At 53.4% G+C, this 18,807-nt stretch overlaps 1 protein-coding gene across 1 annotated transcript in view; it reads right to left on the reverse strand.

Annotated features, from left to right (window-relative positions):
• SLC6A11 (solute carrier family 6 member 11) overlaps window positions 1–18,807 on the reverse strand; it is a 102,523-nt gene that overhangs the window by 7,623 nt on the left and 76,093 nt on the right. The window contains exons 7-8 of the mRNA XM_007517145.3: window positions 8,848–8,951; window positions 8,050–8,174 (exon numbers count right to left, since the gene is read on the reverse strand). Of these exons, the coding sequence (XP_007517207.2) occupies window positions 8,050–8,174; window positions 8,848–8,951 (229 nt within the window). The remainder of the gene's footprint in view (window positions 1–8,049; window positions 8,175–8,847; window positions 8,952–18,807) is intronic.

Below are 18,807 nucleotides of genomic sequence, written 5' to 3' on the forward strand. Positions count from 1 at the left end.
CCCTGCAGGTGGGGACCAGGGGCTTGAACCTGGGTCCTTGTGGATTGCATGTGCACTCAACCAGCTGCACCACTGCCCGGCCCCTCCTTGTGGTTGTCTTTATGCTCATTTACTCGGTGCCCTTAGGCTCGTCTGTCCTTAACCCATATCACCTGGTCCTCCAGGTCTTCTTCCAGTGTTCTCTACTCTTTATGTTTAAATATTATTTATTTATTATTGGATAGAAAGAGAAATTGAGAGAGAAGGGAGAGGGAGAGAGGAAGAGAGAGACAGAGAGACGCCTGCAGCCCTGCTTCAGTACTCACAAAGCTTTCCCCCAGCAGGTGGGGCCCAGAGGCTTAAACCTGGGCCCTTGAGTACTGTCACACGTGCGCTCAACCAGGTGCGCCACTGCCTGGCCCTTAACATTTTATTTCTGTTCTATTTTTTTTTTTGCCTCCAGGGTTATTTCTGGGGCTCAGTACTTGCACCGTGAATCCACTGCTCCTGGAGGTTATTTTCCCCCTTTGTTGCCCTTGTTGTTGTTGTAGTTATTATTGTTGTTGTTATTGATGTCGTTGTTGGATAGGACAGAGAGAAATGGGGAGAGGAGGGGGAGAAAGAGCAGGGGAGAGAAAGATAGACACCTGCAGACCTGCTTCACCACTTGTGAAGCGACTCCCCTACAGGGGGGGAGCCGGGGGCTCGAACCAGGATCGTTACGCCGGTCCCTGTGCTTCACGCCATGTGCACTTAACCCACTGCGTTACCGCCCAACCCCCCATTTTAATTATGAGATTTTTTTTTCACAAGCACACTGCTGGGGCTTCAAGCCAATGGGATTCTACTGTTCCAGGTATCCTTCTTCGTTTTTCTTCCCCAGACAAAGGGAAAGAGAGAGAGAAGGAGCCCGAGCATCAGCCATCACTCATGAAGCTGCCCCATGTGGTGGCTGGGGACTTGAACCGGAGTCCCAGCACACGGCCAAGTGTTCACTCTACTGGGTGAGGTATCTCTACTCTGTTGCGCAGAGCCCTCTTTCCTTCTCCGGGAAGAGGAATAGCAGGCACAGCATGTCTTCTTTCTGCCCTGTTTCTGCTTCTCACCACACTGTCGTCCTTCACTCGGGACTTTCTTTGCCTGCCTTCCACTGGATTCCAGGACCCACGCGTGGACTGGGGACTGGAGGCCATGACGTTCTCTTTATTTCTGACACAGCTGTCCTTCCTTCCTTTACTCATTCTCTCCTGGGGTTTGACCCACTCTCTTTTCACTTCTTCCTACCTCACTGGTTTAGTTTGGGAGTCCTGTTCAAGGAGGTTTTTCTTATCTTCAAATGCTTGTCAAAGTCTTTTTTTTTGTATTGTATTAATTTATTTATTCACTGGAGAGAGACAGCCAAAATAGAGAGGAAAGGGAAAGATAGAGAGGGAGAGAGACAGAGATACACCTGCAGCCCCGCTTCAGCACTCACAAAGCCTTCCCCCTGCAAGTGGGGACCGGGGATTCGAACCCGTGTCCTTACACACTGTAACATGAGCACTCAACCAGGTGTACCACCGCCTGGCCCTTCTAAGTCTGTTTAATCCTGCGTGGAATGTCTCCACGTGGAATGCCTCTGGAGTGGAGGCCGGTTCTCCTCTGAGAGGTCCCCCTCATTTCTGTTGCCGGCTTCTGGTAGCTTTGCAGGGCTTCTCAGGGCGGTAGGAAAAGCTCCAGCCGATCCCCACTCTGCTGTCAGCAGTGCACTGTTCGGCGCGTTAGTTGGAAGTCACTAGAAATGCCTGCCTGCCCGCTTCAGGCCTCGGGGCCTCGGGGCGAGGGTTGTGTGCTCAGTTCACCTCCAGTCAGCGGCTACGTCTTTAGGGTGAAAGCGGGGCAAGACCCCTGCCCGCCTCCGACTTGACAGTTCTCTTGCTCTGAAGGATTTTCTGTTTTGTGCCTGCTCTTGGCTTCCCTTTAACATCCAATTCCCTTCTCATTCCTTTTGTCTCTCTTGCATCTCCTGCTTCTCTCTCCTCCTCCTCCTATTTCCCTCTCTCTCTCTCTCCCTCTCCGTCTCTCTCCTCTCCCCCATCTCTCCCTCTCTCCCTCTTTCCCTCCATCCCTCTCCCTCCCCCTTTTCCTCTCCCTGTCTCCCTTCCCTTCTCTCCTTCTTACTCTCCTTTTCCCCCTCCCCCTCTCTCCCTCTCTCTCCTCTCCCCTTCCTTCCCTCTCTTTCCTCTCCCCCTCTCTCCCTCTCTCTCCTCTCCCCTTCCTTCCCTCTCTTTCCTCTCCCTCTCCCCTCTCCTGAAAGCTTTGTGTTTTGAATGTCACCTCCTGTGAACAGTCTCTGCCCTTCCCTGAAGGACACCAACCCTTCTCTGCAGAGCTCTGGGTCCTCCTCACCCCACCCGTGTGTACAGACCTGGATTCATCCTGCCGATAGCCGCCCCCCCCCCCCTGGCCCCAAGGTGCCTGCCCGGCTCTGCCTTCTGTCTCCCCCACCTGTCCCTGCATTCTGCCTCATGTCCGGGAAGCTGGGCAGCTGGTGGGCATGGCGGGGTGTGTGCCGGGGGTCAGTTATCTTTGCTGTAGCCGTGGTCTCTGTAAGCAGAGCAGGTCCTGCCGTTGAGGTGTGAGGCAGGCGGTTCCATGCGGAATGTACTTTCCCTTTCTCCCTTGTGGTTGGGGCAGATCCTGGCTGCACAGACACACAGCAGTCCCGCCGCCTTTGGTTTTCCCCATTAGAAAAGTCGTGATAGGTGCCAGCTGGCACACCTGGTTAAGCACTCACATTACAGTGCGCAAGGACCCAGGTTCAAGCCCCTGGTTCCTACCTGCTGAGGGAGAGCTTCATGAGTGGGGACGCAAGTGTCTCTCTGTCCCTCTTCCTCTACCTCCCTCTCTCTTCTCAATTTCTGTCTGCCTCTATCCAATAATAAAGATATGAATAAAATTTAAAAACTTTAAGTCGTGATTATTCGTGGGTTACAAGATTGTACGATTCCAGGGCACAGTTCCACACACCAAACCACCACCAAAATCTGTGCTTGCACCTCCCAAAGAGGCGCCATACTTCTCATGGGGCCTCGGACACACTCTCAGTATTTATTATTATTTATCTCAAGTTCATGGGTCTCAGATCTCTAGGCTCCACATATGAGTGAAATCACCTGGTAGTGGTCTTTCCTCTCTTTACTCATTTCACTAAGCATCATCACTTCCAGTTGCATCCATTTTGTCCCCAAGGACACAATCTCATCTTTTTTGACGGCAGAGTAGTATTCCACGGAATCTATATCCCATGATTTTTAAAGCCAGTCATCTGCTGATGGGCATCTAGGCTGCGACCACTCTCCGGCTGTTGTGAACAATGCAGCTGTGAGCACGGGGCTGCATGTGTCCCTTCTAATTAGTGTCTGAGTGTCCGCTGGATAAAGCCTCCGAGTGGGCTTGTGGGTCCTGAGGTGACTCCATGTCTGTCTGTTGAAGGACTGTCCGCACAGTCTCCACAGGGGCGGCCGCAGTCTGCATCCCAGCAGCAGTGAGCAGAGCCCCTTTTCTCCACAGCCTTGCCAGCACCTGTCGTGTCCTGTTTATTGATGGAAGTCTTAGTGTAGTTCTCAACTACATATCTCAGATCATCACTGAAGTCTTCTTCACATCTCTGAGTGGCTCTTCCTTAGAAAGCTGTCTATTCAATTATTTTGTCCACTTTTTAAAGTCACTTTTTATTTTTTAATGTTATTTTATTTATTATTAGAGCCAGACAGAAATTGGGATGGGAGGGAAAAGTAGAGAGACACCTGCAGCTTGACTCACCACTTGTGAAACTTTCCCAAGACCAGGGGCTTGAACCCAGGTCTTTGCCCACTGTAGTGTGTGCGCTTAACCAGGTGCACCACCGCCTGGCCCCTCTTGTCCATTTTCTTTTGTTGAGCTGTGTTTCTTTATAGATGTTTGATATCAATCACTTGCTGGATGTGTGGTGTGCCAGCATCTCCTGTTTTATTGCAGAGCAGAGCAGAGCAGGGTTCCTGCCCCCCCCCCCCATTACTGGCTTAGACCAGCTTGCTCCAGCCTCTCATTTGGAGCTTCTGCTTGTTCTTCCTATGGAGGAGTGTTGCCTGCAGACACAGAGTAGAGGGGGTCTTTCTTTTTCATGCTCTTGGTCACGCTCAGCCTTCTGGGTGGTGAAGTTCAGCCATTTCCGTTTCAGGTGATTATTGCTACTGGTCGCCACTCTGGGACGGCTTTGTGTTCTCGCTTCTGTTTGCTTCTCTCTGTCACTGTGTGGATGGCGCTCTGTAGCGGTCTCCCCTACTGCAGTTATGTCTCCCATGGATGGCGCTCTGTAGCGGTCTCCCCTACTGCAGTTATGTCTCCCATGGATGGCGCTCTGTAGCGGTCTCCCCTACTGCAGTTATGTCTCCCATGGATGGCGCTCTGTAGCGGTCTCCCCTACTGCAGTTATGTCTCCCATGGATGGCGCTCTGTAGCGGTCTCCCCTACTGCAGTTATGTCTCCCATGGATGGCGCTCTGTAGCGGTCTCCCCTACTGCAGTTATGTCTCCCATGGATGGCGCTCTGTAGCGGTCTCCCCTACTGCAGTTATGTCTCCCATGGATGGTGCTCTGTAGCGGTCTCCCCTACTGCAGTTATGTCTCCCATGGATGGCGTTCTGTAGCGGTCTCCCCTACTGCAGTTATGTCTCCCATGGATCTCTGCACTATTTTTGTTTGTTTGTTTTCCACGATTGTTGTATCTAACTTATAGTACCTTGAACAGTCCATTTTAACTTGGCCTTTGATTCGCTGACATTTGACTATATCACTCTGTCCACTTTCCCTTCCCTTTTCCTATATCTTTCTTCTTTCTTATTGTTGTTTGTAGTCCTGGTTCTATTCCACCAATGATGATCTCACTGAGAATTTGAATTTCTTTGCTGCTTCTTTTCTGTGAGTTTCCTTTCAGTAACCCCTGCAAGGCAGGGCTGGTGGTGGCAAATTCCTACAGTGTCTGTCTGTTGGAGACTTTAAAAAAAAATTTCTTTATTGGGGAATTAATGTTTTACATTCAACAGTAAATACAATAGTTTGTACATGTATAACATTTCCCAGTTTTCCATATAACAATACAACTTGTATTGTTTGAGACTTTTATTTTCCTCTCATTGTTGAAGTATAATTTGTCAGGGTAGAGTATTCATGGCTTGAAATTCTGATCTCTGAATCCTTTCAGTATCTCATTCCACTCGCTCCTTGACTCTGGGGGATGTTACGTGAAATCAGATGAAAGCTGAACACCGCCCCCACCCCACCCCTGCCACCGCCTTTATGTCAGTTTCTTTTGTTCCTTAGCATCCTGCAATCTTTTTTTCCTTGACTTTGCCTTTTGATAGTTTTACTATGACGTGTCTTAGCATAAACTGTTTTGGACTCAGGAACTTGGATACTTGTTCAGCTTCCTGGATGTCTCTGTTGTGAACTTGGCCCAGGTGTGGAAATTTCTCTCCTGTGATGTCTTTAAACATGGCCTCTGTCACCTCCCTCCCAGGAATCCCAGTAACTCTCACATTCACCTTCCTCACGGCATCTTCTGTTTCAGAGAGACTTTCTCCTCTTTCCCTAAATGTTTCCATTCCAACATCTTTGAATTCACAGAGCATCTTACAACTCAGATATTCTCTCCTCTACATGAGTCTACCGCCGAGGCCAACTACGCAAACCCGAGTCACATTCAAAGTATCCTTCAAAGCATGTCGTGCTGCTTGGAGTTTCTCTTTCATGCTTTCTCACCTGTAGTGAACTCTGTTTGGAGTTCTGATTCATGACTTAAAACTTTTCCGCAAATTTTATCAGGAAAACTTTGTTGTTCTGTAACTCTTTGGAGAAGTAATCTTTCAGTTTTTGAGTATGTTTCGGTATGCTAGCTTTAGATGATTAAACTGCTCTCATACTGCAATTCTTTCTCTGGTATGTCCTCTAGTTCTCAATATCCCTGTTTACTCCGCCACAGCTGTAGTTTGATTATATCTCAGTATGTACATCTAGCGTGATTTCTGTTGCAGACGCAACAGGTGGTGACGTGGCTGCACTTCCCTGTTCATGTATCGTGGTGGGGAGGAGAGATTCCACTGGGCGTCACCCCTCAGTTTGTGCCAAGAAGACATGAGGACTCACTGCAATGTCTCAGCCTGTACTCAGGGCCCTGAGAATTACCTGGATGAGGATATTTTCCTCTGCACACTCGCAGGACCATGACTTGCTTTCTAGCCAGTCACTGGGGACATTTACCCTCCTACAATTCCTTCCTCGAGGCAAAGGCAGACCACATAGCTATAATTCTAGGCCGGCTTTTCCCTGACACACTTGCAAGCATTTCAATACCTTGGTGCTCTTGAGGCCATAGAAATTCCTCACCTTCCTGCAGCCAACAGTGTGCTCCATTGTGTAGCCCCCAGACCGCGCTAACTGCTGGCAAACATGGCCTTCTTCTCTATTGAGAATCAGCCCCCCTTTCCTGCCCACTGGCGCCTGCAGCTGCTGGTGGCTAAGTGTGTTTCTTCAGAAGTCTGGATGCAATATAATAGGGTTTCAGGTGGTTATCCTTGACTTTTCTGTTTGCTCAGGGGACTGCTGCTACTCTATTGCTCGACCACCTTTAATTCTGGAAAGTGTTTGTGCAAAATAAATTATATATATATATTTATATTTAATATTTGAGAGAATTCACTGGTGAAACCATCAGAGTCAGAGTCTCCTTGGTAGAATATTTTTTTTGTAATTAATTCAAATTCTTTAAAACACACAGAGCTATTTAGTTTCTCTATTTCTTCTTGAGTCAATTTAAATAATGCTTATTAAAATTTAATCTACATTACCAGATACATTAGCTGGATGCTGTTGACAAAACGTTCTTATTCTTGCTTTCAACATTTGGAGTCACTAGTCCTGAAATCATAAATTAAATTCAACAAAACTTTTTTTTTTTGCCTCCAGGGTTATCACTGGGACTCAGTACCAACACTAAGAATCCACTGTTCTTGGCAGACATTCCCCAACCTCCTATGCTTCCCTCCCCATTTTATTGGATAAGACAGAGAGAAATTGAGAGGGGAGCGGGAGATAGAGAGGGAGAGAGACAGAGAGACACCTGCAGACCTGCTTCACCACTTGTGAAGCTTTCCTCCTACATGTGGGGAGTAGGGGCTCAAACCCAGCTCCTTGCTCAGGTCTTTGCATCCAGTACTATGTGCACTTAACCGGGCACACCCCCACCTGCCATCCCCCGCCTCCATCCCCCTGTAATTCAACACTTCCTTATGCTGTCAGGCTCCACTGGGGCTTTGTGCTTGCAGGATTACACCAACCCTGTTGGACTCGTTCAGGAGAAAAGCACTGGTGAGTGCGGCTTCCAACAGCCCAAGTGGGAAACAGCCCAAGCGCCCTGGGTAGAGAGTGGGTGAGGAAGCTATGGCCTAGATTTGCTGGGGAAAGTGGCCCGGCTGTGAGGAAGGCTGAGGCAGGGTCTGCAGGGGGTGATGTTCAGTGAACTGAGTCAGAAGAAGACAGAAGAGACAGGTGTTCTCTCAGATGTGGGGTCCAGAGAAACAAAGCCAGGGAAGGAGGCCCAAAAAGCAAGACCTTGACCTCTGACCTCAGAATTGAGGGCACCTGAGGAGGTGGGGGATGGAGAGGAAGGGAAAGGGTCGGGGGCACGAGGAGAGATGGGACCACTTGGTGGTGGATGTAGTGAGGTGGCCAGGATTTGAAGAGAGGTCCCCTAGAACAGATGTAATCTTGCGACCTGGTGCTTGACTGCAATAAGAGCAGTCATTCTGCTGATTGGTGCCTGTGTACCAAGGGCCATGATGGAGGCAGAGTGGACACTGGGGGGTGTCCTGTGGTCACCAGGTGGGGGTGGGCTGGGCTGGGGAGTGGGTCTCTGGGGGAGACGCAGTATCCCAGGGTGGGCAAGGGTCTGGCGAGGCTCCCTCCCTGCAACCCAAGAGCCCTAGCAGGAGGGTGGGTGCTGGGCCCAGCTGTGCCCCTCAGACCCCAGCCAGGAGGAGCTGCCCCCACATACCAGACTCGGCCACCTCAGCGATGGGCACGCCCTGCTCGTACGCCATGAAGCCCAGCACGGAGAAGATGGCAAAGCCCGCCACGAAGCTTGTGCCGCTGTTGAGGCAGCATAGCATGATGCAGTCCCTGTGGGCAGACGGGCGGTCAGCAGGGGGAGCCCCGGGGCAGGGGGGGCTTCAGTGGGGGGAGTCTCCAGGGCAGAGAGGGGCTCTAGGGCTGGGGGGGTGCTCCAGGGGGCTGGGGAGAGTTCCAAGAGTTCCAGGGCAGGGGGAGCTCCAGGGCAGAGGGTGGTTAGAACGGGAGCCCTGGGGTAGGAGGAGGCCCAGGGCAGGGGGCTCCAGAGGGCTGGGGAAACAGTGAGACCAAGAGGGAGCCCTAGGATGCTGGCAGGGAGACCAGGGGTCTAGGGAGGGATGGAGGGGAGCATAGGAGCCTAGGGGAACAGGTGCAGAGCACCAGGGTTTGGGAGGAGACAGGGGGAGCACCTGGACCTGAGGGAGCAGAGTGTGGTTTCAGGGCCCTGGGGTGGGGGGTGCCTGCGGCCCTGTGAGTCCTGTAAGGAAGCCAAGTTCAGTGAGGCCAGGGACCTGGCCTGGGGTCTCACAGCTCCCCCGGCTTCTCCAGGTGAGGAGAGCACACATGGGGAGCGAGAGGGCAGGAGGGGCAGCCGGCAAAGGGAACAGGGCGAGGCAGGACTGTCCTTGACTGTTGGCTGATGGGGGTGGGGGGTGAGGGGTCCTGGAAAGTGTCCCGGCCCCCGACTTGTGATGGGCCGTCCCCCTGGCCTGGCCCCGACTACCTGTAGCAGTTGTTGTTGTAGTTGTTGTAGCTGCCGAGCGCCGTCAGGCAGCCCAGACAGATGGCATAGGAGAAGAAGATCTGTGTGCCTGCGTCCACCCAAACCTGTGGGGGACGAGAGGGAGGCTCAGTATAGGGGGGCTCCCCGAGAGCTTGCTGTCAGGCCCACTCGGCGGGGCAGAAACATCCTCGAGAAGGCCAGGCTCACCCCAAAGCTAGGGCGAGGAGGAGCGGCATCTTGAGGTCCCATCTCCTCTGTGACCCTCTCTGGGGCCCAGGCTCCTCCCTGCCTCTCAGGGTCGCTCAGTCACGTGGTCTCGAGCCCCAGGGACCAGCCCTGCTCACAGGCTGGCCATGTTCAAGCAGAAATGGGACAGCCCCTACCCCTGCTTATGATGGAAAACTAGGACTCTGGGAACTGGGTGGTGGTGCACCTGATTAAGCGCATACGTCACAGTGCACAAGGACCCAGGATCAAGCCCCTGGTCCCCATGTGCGGGGGGGGGGGAGGGAGGGAGGGGGAGAAGCTTCTAGAGCAGTGAAGCAGGGCTGCAGGTGTCTCTCTCTCTCCTTCTCCATCTCTCCTCCTCTCTTCCCCTCCATCTCTCTTCCTTTCTCAAGTTCTCTCTTTATCCAATAATAAATAAAAATATATTTTTTAAAAAACATGCATCCTAGGATTCTTCCCAGTTTAGTGGGAAAATTCCTAGGATTCTCCCCAGGAGGCAACATTTGCACAGCTCTCCCACCCCACCCCTGAGCCCAGAGGGGACAGGGAAGAGAAGGAGGTGTCTGGAAAACACCCCCCCCCCAATCTCTTGTCACCTTCCAAACAGATTACCGGCATGCATAACAACATGGCAAACTGCTTTTCCAGGCCCCAAGCTCCCTGACAAACACGCTGAAGAACAGATGCCAATTCAGGAAGCGACTTAGCCCGGCCTCCTCCGCCAGCCCCTCCCGGCTGCTGCTGGAGCTCCCCGTGGGCAGGCACCCGACCTGTTGAGCTAGCCCTCCCAGATAACAGTAGTAACACTTTACGCGAAGAGGGGACAGGCAGCCATGCACAGGGGGCTGGATATGCTTAGCCCACCTCAGCCCACCTCCTCGCTCTCCACTCAGTTCCCAGGGCACATCCCGGCAGACGGGGCCACTCAGTGCCCGCACACTCACGGCGGCCGGCCTATGGCTAGGGACATGCCCTCCCGGAAGTCTGGCCATGCTGTCACAGGGGAGCTGGGCACCACTTCCCCTCCCAAGGCACTTGGCTGAATCTCAGCCTTCCCTCCCTCTTTATTTACTAGATACAGAGAGACAGGCAGAGAGAGAGAGAGAGAGAGAGAGAGAGAGAGAGAGTGTGTGTGTGTGTGTGTGTGTGTGTGTGTGAAAGAGACCACAGCTACAAACCTCCTGCAATGTGGTGGGGACCGGGCTCGAACCTGGATTGCGCACATGGCAAAGTAGCATGTGACCCGAGAGAGCTATTTCTCTCTCTAGGCCAGTGTTCTTTTTCTCTATTATCTTTATTTACTTATTGGCTGAAGATAGAAATCAAGAGGGAAGGGGGAGATAGAGAGGAAGAGAGATAGAGACATCTGTAGCCCTGCTTCACCACTCACAAAGCTTTCTTTGTGAGAGTCCCACAGGTGGGGATTAGGGGGCTCGAACCCAGGTCCTTGTGCACTGTAATGTGTGCACTCAACCAGGGGCACCCCTGCCCCCCTCCAGGGCAGTGCTTTTCATTAGACTTTATCTTCTTTAAATTTGCCACCAGAGAGCCCACCCAGAGGTGTGACATGGTCACAGAGTACCAGCTCTTTCATCCCTTATTCATCCCTTATAGAGAGAGGGAGAAGGTCAGAGAGGAGAGCCACCCCAGCCCCACTCCACCACCGCCATGCACCATGGCACCAGGGCTCAAACCCAGGACCCTGCCTGGAAGTGTGGACTCACTAGGCAGAGCCGCCAGCTTTCCTGTGACTGTGTCACCCCTGGGCCACCTGGGACTATCTCCCCGGCCCCTTGTGGGCCTCCCGACATGGAAGTCCAGGCTTGCTTTTCCGTCCAGAGGGAGGGGCTACTGCCGCTCTTAGTGCTGTGTTTTTCTCTCCTTGTGTTTGGTTTCTTCTTGGGGGCTCTGATGGGAGAACGTTTTCGTCTTCTGTATCTACTGCTTCTCTTGCGTTCTGTACCTCTCCATCTCTCTATGGCTTTATTCATTCATTCTTCATTGTTACAAGGGCTTTGTTGCTCTGGGCTAACTTTTCCAGATAGAAAGAGACAGTGACAGAGACAGAGGGAGAGGTACCAAGGCCCCGAGGCTTCCAGGGCTCTTTTGCTCTCTATGGACCTTATGACACTGACCCATAGTATCGAGTTTCTTCCTTCTCTTTGACTTATTATTATTTCTTTCCTTTCCTTAGTCTGTTTTTCTAGCTGGTTCCCTTTTCAAATCTCCTTTCCACATGTTCCCATGCACAAGGACCCAAGTTTGAGCCTCCACTCCCCACATGTGTGTGGGGGGGAGGCTTCACTATCTGTGCTGCAGGTTCTCTCTTTCTCCCTTTCTTTTTTTTTAATTTTTATTTTTAAATTCTTTTCTATCTCCCTTTCTATCTCCTCCTCCCTTCTCAATTTCTCTCTGTTCTATCAAATAAAGTAGAAAAATAAAAGGGAAAAAATGGCTTCTGGGAGTGGTGGATCTGCCCTGCAGGCACCGAGCCCCAGCAATAACTTTAGTGACAACGAAAAGAAGAAATAAAATTGCTTCTTGACTTGTTTGATCTTGTTTGATCTGAAGTCTCCCAGCCTTGATGGTGTGTGGCTCTGTCTCTGAGAAATGCTCGCACTGTCTTCAGGGACACAACTATGCTCTGGGTGACATTTCTTGCACTGGGCCTCCGTCCTGCATGGATACCTGTCCCACGGATTCCTGCCCTCCGAGGAGGGGATCCCGGCATGGAGGGGTGTAGGGGGTGAGGTTATCTGGCTCCAATGTCCTGGGGATTCCTCTTGTCATCACCAAAAAGCCTTAAAAACAGTGTCACTACACAGAGTCCTTTTCTAAAATCATTTTCTGCATTCTCTCTCCACTGTGCTCGAGTTTATTTTTTATTTTTCCTTTTTTAAAAAAATTCACATTTTATTTATTTTTTATTACTGGATAGAGACAGAGAGAAATTGAGAGGGGATGGGGAGATAGAGAGGAAAAGATACAGAGAGACACCTGCAGCCACTTGTGAAGCTTCCCCCCTGCAAGTGGGGACCAGGGGCTTGAACCCAGGCCCTTGCACACTGTGATGTGCGCGCTTAAGCAGGTGCACCACCGCCTGGCCCCAGCATTCCTCTCCTCTAACCTCTGTCCTACCCTCTTGGTTCATGGCTTTCAGGGGTTCCTGGTGCCTGTGCCTCTGTCACCCTGTGCTGCCCCTGCTGCAGACGTCAGGCCTTCTGTCCCAGTCTTGCTCTCTACTCAGAGGTTGGAATGTAAAGGGACTTCTGCTGCTCTTATTTTCCTCCTTTCAAGAAATCTTCGGTGGGCCAGTGGAACCAGAATGATCTGCACTGGAGTGGGGAGGTTACTTAGAGCACAGCAGGAGGGTCCCGGGTGCTGCTGGACGATTAGGCTGAGGCCGTGGGCGCGGGATGGCTCTGGACAAGGACACCACACTCGAGGAAGCTGGTCGGAGCCCTCGGTGGAGCGGGGAAATGCCGCCCTCTGCTGGAGACGTTCTCGCGCTCTTCCCACTGGCAGACTCCAGGCCCAAGCCTTCCTGCCCACGTTTCTATTGATAGCAGCAGATTGCTGAGGTGTCGAGGCAGGGCCTTCCGGCTCAGCGGTGCTGAGATGCATGGCATGGCTTGCCTTCACTCGGGGCCTGACCACTGGACTGACGGTCTGAACTGAGGGACAGAATCGTTCAGTGTCCAAGCCCTGGGTGCAAAGTCGCCACAGGGCTCCAACAGTCAGCCCTGTCTGGCCAGCCCTGGGGCTAACTTGGGGGGAGGCTGAGAACGTGTTGGGGTGACCACAGAGACAGCTTATGCTGGGTTCAGAATTAATGCCGGAAGCCCAGACCATGCAGACTTCCTGTCCTCCCAGAGTCTAGCTCAGGGAGTGCAGGTCCGCTCACCTGCCTCAAACCCGGCAGCATGGGCCTTTCTGCCCGTTCATGACACTATCATAGCTGCACGGGATCTAACCCTGACCCCAGGAGGAAGGGGGAGGAGGAGAAGAAAGAGGAAGAGAAGGAGGAGGAAGAGGAGGGAGAAGAGAAGGATGGGAGGAAGAGGCAGGAGAGGAGGAGGAGGAGGAGTGGAGGAGGAAAGAGAGGAGGAGGAAGAGGCAAGGAGAACCAGGTCCATGGCTAAGGGTCAAGCCAGCTGGTGTTGATGGGGCATCTGCCCACACAGAGTAGAATCAAGCCTTCTGCCAGTCCCCCCGCAAGGAGCAAAGGAGGCTGGGAAATGTAGTCTCCCCCTTAGTTCTGACAGGGGCTCTGCTGAAGGTGTCATCCTAAGTCTATTTCTTACAAATATACATATATATGGGCTGGGTGGTGGTGCACTTGGTAGAGTACATATGCTACCATGCATAAGGATCAGGGTTCAAGCCCCTAGTCCCCAGCAATGGGGGTGGGGTGGGGGGAAAGCTTTACAGCTTCACAAGTCATAAAACAATGCTACAGATGTCTTTCTCCTCTCTCTAAAATATTTTTATTTATCTATTTTATTTTAATGAGAGACAGAGAGTAAGCCCAAAGCCCTGTTCAGCTCTGGCTAATGGTGGTGCTGGGGATTGAACCCAGGACCTTGGAGCCTCAGGCAGGAGAGTATTTTGCAGAACCACTGTGCTGTCTCCCCCACCCTCTCTTTCCCTTCCTATCTTCTCCTCCCCTCTCAATTTCTCTCTGTCCTGTCAAATTAAAAAGTAGTGTGTGGGGGAGGGTTCAGCTCCTGGAACATGATGGTAGAGGACCCAGTGGGATTGTATTGTTATGTGGAAAAGTGGGAAATGTTATGCATGTGCAAACTACTGTATTTACTGTCGACTGTAAAACATTAATCCCCTAATAAAGAAAAAAAAGTAGTGTGCGTGTGTGCGTGCGTGCGTGTGTGTGTGTGTGTGTGTGTGTTTGTGTTAATGTGGTCAGGAGGCAGTGCAGTGATAAAGTGCTGGGCTCGCAGGCACGAGGTCTGGAGTTCAACCCCCAGCAGCGCATGGACCAGAATGATGCTCACATCCTCTTTCTCTTACTCCCCTACTGTCTCATAAGTGAATAAATATCTAAAAATATGTATATATATATTTATTGTACTTCTTTCATCAAAGAGCAAGCAAGAGAGAAAGAAGGCAGAGCGACCCCACACTCCACCTCATGGGGGGAGGGTGCTGAATCACAAGCCTCAGGGGAGCAAGTCCTACACTCCATAAGCTGTGCTATCTCCCCACCCAGCAAGCCGACTTCATCTGGGGCTACTTTACTCTACCGACACCCAGAGGCCAAAACAGAGCACGGCCTGACGAGGCAACAGAGGAAAGAGAGGTGGGTAAAACAAGTTACAGAGACCCCTGGGCCTTTTCTGTGATCTGGGGATGCAGGGAAGCTGAGAGACCCAGCGGCAGGTGCTGGGGCCACCCCGGTCAGTCCCCAGACCTCTGGTGGCCCCAGCCACAGGGAGAAGCGGGGTGACCTGGGAAGGCCAGGGACGCATGTGCCTCTGGGGAAGGGGAACCCAGGTAAGGACACATTCAGACTGAGGAACAGGTCTGCATGGGAGTGGACTCGTGAATACGGGGCTCTGTCCCACGGCTCTGGCACCCTGGCCTCCTCAGGGTTACCTGGAGCCCTAGGATGTGGTGGTGGATGGGAAATGGTGCCCAGGGAGCCCCCTGGGCACAGAGCAGGGCCCCAGGAGGCACAAGGACCCAAGTTCAAGCCCCTGGTCCCCACCCGCAGGGGGAAAGCAAGGCTGTCTTTTTCCCTTTCTATCTCCTCTCCCACCCATTTCAATTTCTCTCTGTTCTATCAAATAAAATAGAAAGGAAAAAAAAATTAATTGTAAAAAAGAAAGCAGGTGTCTGCACAGCTCTGTCTCCCAGCAGTCTGTCTTCAGGACCCTGGAGGAGCTGGCTCAGTGGTGGAGCACAGGACTTGCACACCCGAGGCTGAGTCAGCTGTGAGGACACCCCGAGGCCTTTGACAAAGGTGACACTGACCTAGGTGCCAGGTGAGGGCCTGGGAGAGGTGTGACCCGCTGGCCACCCCACGAGGTCCCCCACCCCCGGAGGCTGAAGCAGCAGGCTGACCCATGAGGCCACTAGCTTGTTCCCCCCCCCACCTTTGGTACATGTGACAACACTGACCCCCAAAGGGACAAGGCCCTGGAGTTCTGGGGGGAGGGACAGATGGCCATCCGCCCTATCCTGGGTCCACTCAAATGGGGGAGGTGACTCAGCTGTCTTAACCTGTCCAGAATGGATGGCACCGACCGGGTTGGACAGCTCCCCATCATCCACCCTGAAAGTCACTTCACCCTCCCCGCCTCCACGTGTTCACAGACAGTGCACAACAAGGGGCACGAGGTCCACCCCCCACTGCCAATGTCTTTGGGGGGGTGGTGGCAGTTTCTTGAGATGTGCACGGGGTGGGCTTCTGAGACGTGCCCAAGGGTGCAGCGGCCACCCACCATGCAGAGTCGCCCCAGGTAGCCCTGCGAGCTGGGCAGGGCCACTGCCCCCATGTGCCCGGCCTCCCCCCACCACCCAGTCCCCCGGCCCCGCCAAGAGGATGCAGCCAGGAGCGGCCAGGACCAACAGCAACAGCACATGCAGGCTTGGCGTCCAGAGGGCTGGGGCCTAGCCACGGCCTCCTTTTGGAATCTTTCCCTTCTAAGGACAGGGACATTCATGTACACACGCGCTCGCGCACATACACATAGGGTCCAGGGCCTTCGGCAGGAGCCCAAATTTAACTTATTGGCCCAGCCCCCCCGGGGTTGACTGCAAAGGCTCTCTTTTTGCCATTTGCAGGGGAAGCTTCTGGAAGGATCCAAAGTAGGTTAGGGGAAGAATGGGCCAGCTGTGCTTCCAGTGTCTACCTGACAAGGGCCTTTGTGGGAGTGAATAATTACATGAAAACCACTTCCTTCCAGCTCTTTCTCAGCCTGTTGCTAGGCGCCGGGCAGCAGCTCCTGCTAATGCGGGGGGGGGGGGGGGGGGGGGTTATGAGGGCAGTGAGGCTGGAAGGGTGGGGGGGGCCCCCTCCCTGAGGGCCGAGGGTAGGCTCTCAAGATATTAAATGCCAATGTCCAGGGCCAGTGGTGGGAAGGGGCCTGAAAGTCCCACTGTAAATGTGTTCAGTTTGGGGTGCAGCCAGCCCCCCAGCCCAGCCCCTACAGCAAAGTGTCTGCAGCTGAAGGGCCTCTGAGGAAGGTGAGGGTCTGCCTGCCCCCCGCCCCGTGGAGGCTGACCCCACAGCCCCACTGTGGGGGTGCTGGGAGCAGTCACTCCCTAGAGGCCAGACACCACAGAACACAGAGGTAGACACATGGACAGACGGGGCCAGGGGCATTCTAGCCAGACCCCACCCTGCCCACTCTTCCCTTGATGTGGCCTCTGTGGGGGCCATGCAGAGCCTCATCCTCACTGGAGAGCAGGCCTAGGTCCCCAGGACCCACTGAGTCTTGGGCTGTTGTGCCCTCATGTGGGGTGATTGGCTCTGTCCTCAACGTACTGGGGAGCTGGCCCGGGGGCAGAGCTGGGGGCCCGTGGGGGGGGCGTCCTGGACACCCCAGCCGGGGAGGAGGTGGAAGAATGGACTCCAATCCACAGACCTCTCCCTCTCCCACCCCTGCGACCTCTTGGGGGGGGGCAGCTTCTTAAGGAGGCATCACCTGCGTCTTCTAAGACACACCCAAGGGTGCAGACAGCCAGCCACCTTGAGAGACATCCAGGTTCTGAGCCCTGAGACCATGCACAGGGCAGACACTGCTAATCAATCCCTCTCCCATTCCCACCTGGGGCAGACATAGCTAGTTGAGCCCAGAGCTCCCCATCCAAAGCTGGTCTGCAGGGGGAGTGAGTGCAGAAGAAGCCACTGAGCTTCCGTGGGCCCTGGGAGGTGTCTGGGGGTTGGGTCTGGGGGTGATCGAGCCAGACAGCCCAGGAAGGCAGCAGGGAAGGCCCTACAAAGGGGACGGGCTGTAGGTCAGAAGCAGGGGACAGAGCCCTGCAGGAAGGGACCCAGCCTCTGCCTCCTCCAGGGACCTCCTGGCAGGTGACAGCTCTGGGGGCAGGGGGCAGACTGCCACAGGGGGCAGGGGCACCTCTCTGCCATGGCCAAGGAGACCAGCATCCCTGCAAAGAACTGAGCCACTGGGGTGCTGGCACGCCACTCCCTGGACCTGGGAGAGGCACGGAGCTGTAGTGTACCCACACAGAGAGCAGGACACCCTCAGGCGCTGGGGGTGGGCAGAGGGGCAAGGTCTTGGCACAGTCCACTCCAGCAGAGGAAAGCATTCAGCTCCGCCTCCAGGAACCTTCCAGAAGGGATTCACAGCTGGGGTGGGGACAGTGGCAGTGAGCCCTGGTGTGGGGCCTGCCCTGAGCTGAGGAAATGCCAGAGGCCCCATCCCTGCACACTGAACAGCCACGTGCACCAGGCAGAGATGGGGGAGGGTGGTTCCACCTCCACCGACCTGTCTCAGCTGGAGACCCCAGGAGGGTCACCTCTCTGAGCCTCTTTTTTCTGAGTTTCTTTTTTTCCCTGCCACCAGGGGTGTCACTGGGGCTCGGCGCCAGTACTATGAATCTACTGCTCCTGACGGCCATTTTTTTCTTTCTATTTTACTTGATAAGACAGTGGGAAATTGAGAGGGAAGTGGGAGAGGGAGAAAGACAGAGAGACATCTGCAGACCTGCTTCACTGATCATGAAGCTTTCTCTCTGTGGGTGGGGAGCAGGGGTTTGAACCCGGGTAATATGTGCCTGACTCCAAGCTTCCTCAGTTTCTCTGTGGGAGCAACAGTCCCAAGTTGCAGGGTTTGACTCATGAGGATTTGTGCATGTGGGAGCATGGGGAGGCCAGGGTTAGGGTGAATAACTCTGGGCCTGGGATAGTAGCTATTTATTTATTTATTTAATTTTTATTAGTGATTTAATACTGATTCACACAATTATGAGATAACAGGGGTCTAATTCCACACCGTTCCCACCACCAGCATTCTGTGTCTCCATTCCCTCCACTGGAGACTGCAGTGGTTCTCCCAAGGTCACAGATATGGGCTGACTAGTATTTTTAGAACTATTTGTATTTTTATATAGTTGCCCATTTTTTCTATGGTCCTGCCTTCTCTTCCTTTCTAAGTCGCACCTACATTTATTGCTACTTCTGAATGACCTTCCTTTTTTCTTCTCTCTCAAGAATCTTGATGGAATTGGGGTTCAGAGCCCTCTGGTCATCTTCCCCTAACATATCTCTCCCTCTGGGAGTCTGGACCAGAATTCTTTATGGGGTGCAGAAGGTGGGAGTTCTGGCTTCTGTGATAATGAGAAAGTGGCTGTAAGGATGGTGGAGGGCAGGGTATAGGGGTGCCAGGCAAGACTAGGGAAGGGAGTTAGTAGTTCTAGGTCACCCCTCAGGGGCTGCTCCCAGGGCCCCAGCTCACCCCCTACCCCCTGCTCAGTTTGAGGGGACAGAGCTGGAACTAGAACTCTGGGCCACACTGCTGCCTCTCCATTCCTGCCCCTGGTGGGCTTGGGGCAGGATGGCGGCAAGTCTTCCTCTCCCCAGGGGTGGGAACCCCATGAGCTCCACCTGGGGGTGTAGAGACCCTCTCTCCCATGAGAGCAGACCAGTGGGTGCCCCATACTCTCTGTGGGGGGCCAGCTCCCCACTCCCCCTTGCACAGCTGCCGTGATCCGGCCTTCTGTTCCTGCTTGAAGCCCGAGGTTGCCAGC

This window comes from Erinaceus europaeus, chromosome 21, assembly GCF_950295315.1.
Source record: "Erinaceus europaeus chromosome 21, mEriEur2.1, whole genome shotgun sequence".
Taxonomy (NCBI): Eukaryota; Metazoa; Chordata; class Mammalia; order Eulipotyphla; family Erinaceidae; genus Erinaceus; species Erinaceus europaeus.